The 5,000-nt window shown below is 42.9% G+C and overlaps 1 protein-coding gene across 1 annotated transcript in view; it reads right to left on the bottom strand.

Moving 5' to 3' along the window:
* Positions 1 to 5,000, bottom strand: part of LOC101855939 — a 72,714-nt gene that overhangs the window by 13,878 nt on the left and 53,836 nt on the right. The window contains exon 4 of the mRNA XM_005095610.3: positions 2,339 to 2,483. Within this exon, the coding sequence (XP_005095667.1) occupies positions 2,339 to 2,483 (145 nt within the window). The remainder of the gene's footprint in view (positions 1 to 2,338; positions 2,484 to 5,000) is intronic.

Consider the following 5,000-nt stretch of genomic DNA (forward strand, 5'->3'; position numbering starts at 1 on the left):
TATATATATATATGTGTGTGTGTGTGTGTACGTATGTATGTATGCACAGAGAGACAGAGACAGGTAGAAACAGGGAGAAAAAGAGGGATACAGAGAGAAAGGAGGCAGATATATGGATAGCTAAATAGAGATACAGAGAGAGAGAAGATAAGAGAGAGAGAAGTGAAGAGAGAGACAGAAACAGAGAGAGAAAGGGAGAGAGAGAGAGAAAGAGATAGATAGATAGAGAGAGAGAGAGAGAGAGAGAGAGAGAGAGAGAGAGTGGGGAGGAGGAGAGAAACAAACGGAATAACAGACAGAGTGACTGATATATTATAGTGAGAGTGCAGGACAGAAGAAAAAGAAAAGGACCGGAACAGGGATAAGAAATAGAAGGTGACAAAAAACACCAGAAATACAACCAAAAAACAATAATACACAATTTGTTCAAAATCGCACGCCCCCGAAAAATATGAGGGGTCACCCTTGGAATGTGAAGAGCTAAGGAAAAAAAATAGACACTTACACCGACCCAAGTTCTCTTTGGTTTGCGCACCTCGTTCACAGAGTCAGAGAAGTGACAATTGTCGAGCTCCCGGAGTTTATTGAGGACGAAAGGCGCTTGAGAAATCCCCACGGAACCGAAGTACCGGATATTACAGGGACGTATAATTAGCCCGACTAATTTTGGCTCCCAGGCGGATCTTCAGAGGTCGGCACCCAAGGGAATTCTGGGACTTTTAGTGCTTTCGGTGTTAAAATTCTGTTGTTTTTTTTTTGTTTAAGCATTCATTGTACTTATTTATGTACAGGTTTTTAAAGAAAGGAAGAGGTCACAAGAGGGAAAAAATGTTAGGATTGGGGTGTGGGTTGTGGGTAAAGTTGGAGGTGTTTGTGGGGGGATGTTGAATAAGAAGTGATGGTACCATGGGGGTTTGGGTTTCGAGGGTGGGCATGCGGAAGGGAGAATGAGGTCGAGGTTGAGGAAAGAAATAAGCTTGAGTCATGATTTTCAACTGCAGTTGACTTGAGAATGTCATTATTGAAAAAAAAAATTTTAAGCGAATGACGTCACAGCAAGTCAAACACTTGCAGCCGGGTCAAAGTGTCCAAATGGAGACCCTGGGTAAGCTTGATAGGTCAAGTAAGTTCCGAATGGATGGCTCAAAATAGAACTTTACCAGTGGGTGGTTGGCGGGCGCTCTGGTGTAGTTTATCTCTCATCCTTCTTCTTTTTTTTTTTTAATGTTACTTTCTAGTAACACTTCTCATCTTCGGCACTTTCATGACCAAACTATGTTGCAAGTGCCGTAAAACTCTTACTAAAAATTTTAAAAAGAATAACTTTTATCCAATTCCCTTTCTCGTCTCACTTTTATAATTGTGCCCATTGTGATTTTGTTGTATCAAATATTATACCTGAAGGTTAGAGCTATTTTTAAAAAAATTTTTAAAAATTGTTTTTAAAATTTCTTTCTAATGTAGAGGTTTTACGCTCCCATCGATATTATTTATATGACTTAGGAGGATGGCTTCGACCCTGTCTATCATGGCTAACCCGGGCTGAGAGGGATACAACATCCCAGCAGAAAGACCGATGTACTCGACAAAAAACCGAGCAAACAAACTTCTCTCCACCCGGGAATTGAATATGGGTCTCCAGCGTACGAAAGCGAAGCGCGTGACCGCTATACCACATATATATATATATATATATATATATATATATATATATATATATATATATATATATATATATTTATATATATATATATATATATACACACACAGCCGTCTCGCTGAAAGAATTAGAGAAAAGTTGTGGGTGGTTGGCGGGTGCCCTGGTGTGGTTTGCTCCTTTCCTATAAAACTTATATTGTCCTTATCGCTCATTTTTTGTGTTTCTTACTCTCTTGTAACAATTCTAATTTTAGTCACTTTCGTGACCCAATTGTGTTGCAAGTGCTGTAACACTCTTGCTATAAATGAAACAAACAAAATAATCAAACAAAAAACCAACAATATAAAGAAAACAAGACAACAACAACAACGTCGGACCCAGTCTGTCCATTGTGCAGAGAGGAGCCCCAAGATCTGGAGCACAGGCTGCAGAGATGCCCCGCCACGTAGGTCCGGCGGTGACATCTCTTTGGGGAGGATTCAGGGAGGTTGGACTGCCTCACCCGCTACCCAAGAGAGGCAGTGGCCCTGGCGAAGAGCACTCTCTTCGGGGCTGCAAACATTTCGAACCGATAGGCTACCACACACACACACACAACAACAACAACAACAACAACAACAACAACAACAACAACAACAAAAATCACCAACCCAAATAAACAAGCACAGTTGTACTCACCCTCGTGGTAGAATGTGAAGCACATGTTCATCAGCGTTTTGGCGGGGGAGAAGTCTTCGGCCTCGTTGCACTCGAATAGACACACGGCAAAGTACTGCATCAGCCGGAAGAAGATGGGTTCCACTACTCGCTTGTTGTGAACCCTCTGAGAAGAAAGATCCACGGATATGAATAAAACACATATTATTATACTCTTCAAAAAAAGAAACTTAACACTTGGTAAAGTTTGAGTGGTAGGAAATGCAAAACAAGACTGGAGATATTAAGGACAAGAGTTTTGTAAAGAATCAAGTGTTGTCGCTAGAAAGCCAAAAATCACGTGCAGTGCACTTCAAAACGTCCGTGTAGGCGAGTTTTACTGAATAAAACAACATTGGCGTCCTCGACCATTTTCTCGTGCAAAAAAGTATAGTGCAACTCACCATTCTGTAAGCTCTCTCACTGTCTTATAAAATGCCACAACAACCACGGCTCACACTTTCCATGTAACACAACCGTAGACAACTGAAACATGCTAAGGTTGACTGATGCTGAACGCAATAATTCAATCGAACGATTGGAAGTAGGGATAACTCAGCAAGCCGTGGCAAGGCACTTTGGCGTGTCTGTACATACCATTGCTGCGTTATAGACATGATGCAACAACACTCAAAGTATTGATGACAGGCCTAGGTCAGGTCGACCCAGGGTTGCTACTGCTACCCAGGATCGTTATAGCCGTGTGCGCCACTTTGGAGATCGAACGCCAACAGCAACATCAAGAGCTGCTCAAATCCCTGGACATGGAAGAATTTCTCGCCAGACAGTTCGCAATCGTCTCAGGCAGACAGGACTCTTTGCTCGAAGACCAGTTCGACGTGACGTGTTTACAGAACATAACGTGGCAGAACGAACGCCTCCAGTGGTGATGTAAGGACTTCTCTATTCACATCCACCCCTTGGCGCTCATATGACCTTATGCAGTTGCTAGAGCCGTAAACCCTCTACTAAAACTCAAGTGGAGCTAGCACAGAGTGAGGTGACCGCGTGCACTTTGGAGGACTGTTTTTTCCACCGACGAGTCAACAGAGAATTTCTGCTTACACGGGCTGAGGGACGTGCACGAAACATCGGCGTTGGGGAGAGCATTATGCTCCCAACTGCGTTCAACAAGTCGGCCGTTTTGGTGGCGGGGGTACCATGGTGTGGGGAGGAATCCGTCATGACCGCAGGACTGATCCTGTGCTTGTGGCAGGGAATTTGACGGGTGACAGGTACAGGGATGAGATCCTGCAGCCTCAAGTCGTTCCATACCTGAACGCGAATGGATGACATTTTCCAGCAGGACAACACTCGTCTGCATGTTGCACAGGTATGTGAGGACTTCCTACGTGCCAACAACATTCCGACTCTACCATGGCCTGCCTGTGCACCGGGTTTGTCTCTTATGGCACGAGTTGGATCGACCACCTCGGGCCCTTATGCCACTCCAGCATGAGTGGCAGACGATCCCACAATACGTTACTGCAAACTTGATTGCATCCATGGGTTCCCAATGCCCAGCAGTGATCATCGCACATGGTGCTCATACCAGGTACGGATTCTTTTTGTGTACCGCATTCTGTTTACAAACTTGTGCTGGACATTCGGTTTCGTCATCAAGGCTAAGGTTTTGAAAGTGTGTTCAGTTATCATCTGCCAGAACATTTTTTTCTTTCTTATTATGTTCGATTTATTTACAAATTCAGTTTTAAAAGTGAGTGAGAAGTTGTTTTTTTAAAAAGAGTACTACAGTGTGCTTTAGCGCAGATCCTAGACATCAACCCAGAAACAGTTTTGGCTTCCCTAGTAGAATACAGTGAAAACTGAGGATAACGCGCATTAAAAAACTAACAAACTGACAAGATCTTTCATTTACTCTTGCCGGGTGGAGAGAAACAAATTCATGTACAGTAGCATTTCAAGGACACAACGTGAGGCCTCTGAAGGCTCCCCAACCCACGACCTTACGGTTGAGAGTCCGAGGTCCTAACCACAAAACTACAGACGCCATTCTATAGCCAACATAATTATAATTCAGTTTGTCCCAACAATTTTATAGCTTCCTGTAACCTACACTCCCTTTTTCTGACCGAGGAAAACAAAGCGTTAACCAAACACATGACAGCTTCATGAGCTAGTTCTAAGCCTTTTTCCATTACTCATATATAAGTACATTCATTCTGCGCCCTTCACTCCGTGAGATCATCTAACTTGAAGCAGTTTTGTCAAAATAATGTAAATCAAACATTGTGGAATATGAATGTAACATAAGTAAAACATTGACTATAGCGTCCCATGCGGAGACTTGTTTGTCCAGAGTTCAGGGCCCGCCATGTCATCAATACTGCAAGCGTTACTGTCCCGCCAGATCATGAATAAGAAATGATTTACTGTCCAGTCACATCTATATCTCAGCAGGGCATGAGGCTACTGTCCTCACTTTACATGTTAGGATCACATAAACTGCCGTACCGCACAAGCTAAATGATTGATGGTTGGAACAAGATCACTTTCCTATAGTTTCCAACCATCATACTGAACCCATCGAATATTTTGGAGTATAATATAACAGTATAGAATGGAGTTTTGTCGGATGTAAAGTATATTATACTCGAAAGTATTCGATGGGATCAGTGTAATC

This window comes from Aplysia californica, unplaced genomic scaffold (genome assembly GCF_000002075.1).
Source record: "Aplysia californica isolate F4 #8 unplaced genomic scaffold, AplCal3.0 scaffold00108, whole genome shotgun sequence".
In the NCBI taxonomy this organism is placed as follows: Eukaryota; Metazoa; Mollusca; class Gastropoda; order Aplysiida; family Aplysiidae; genus Aplysia; species Aplysia californica.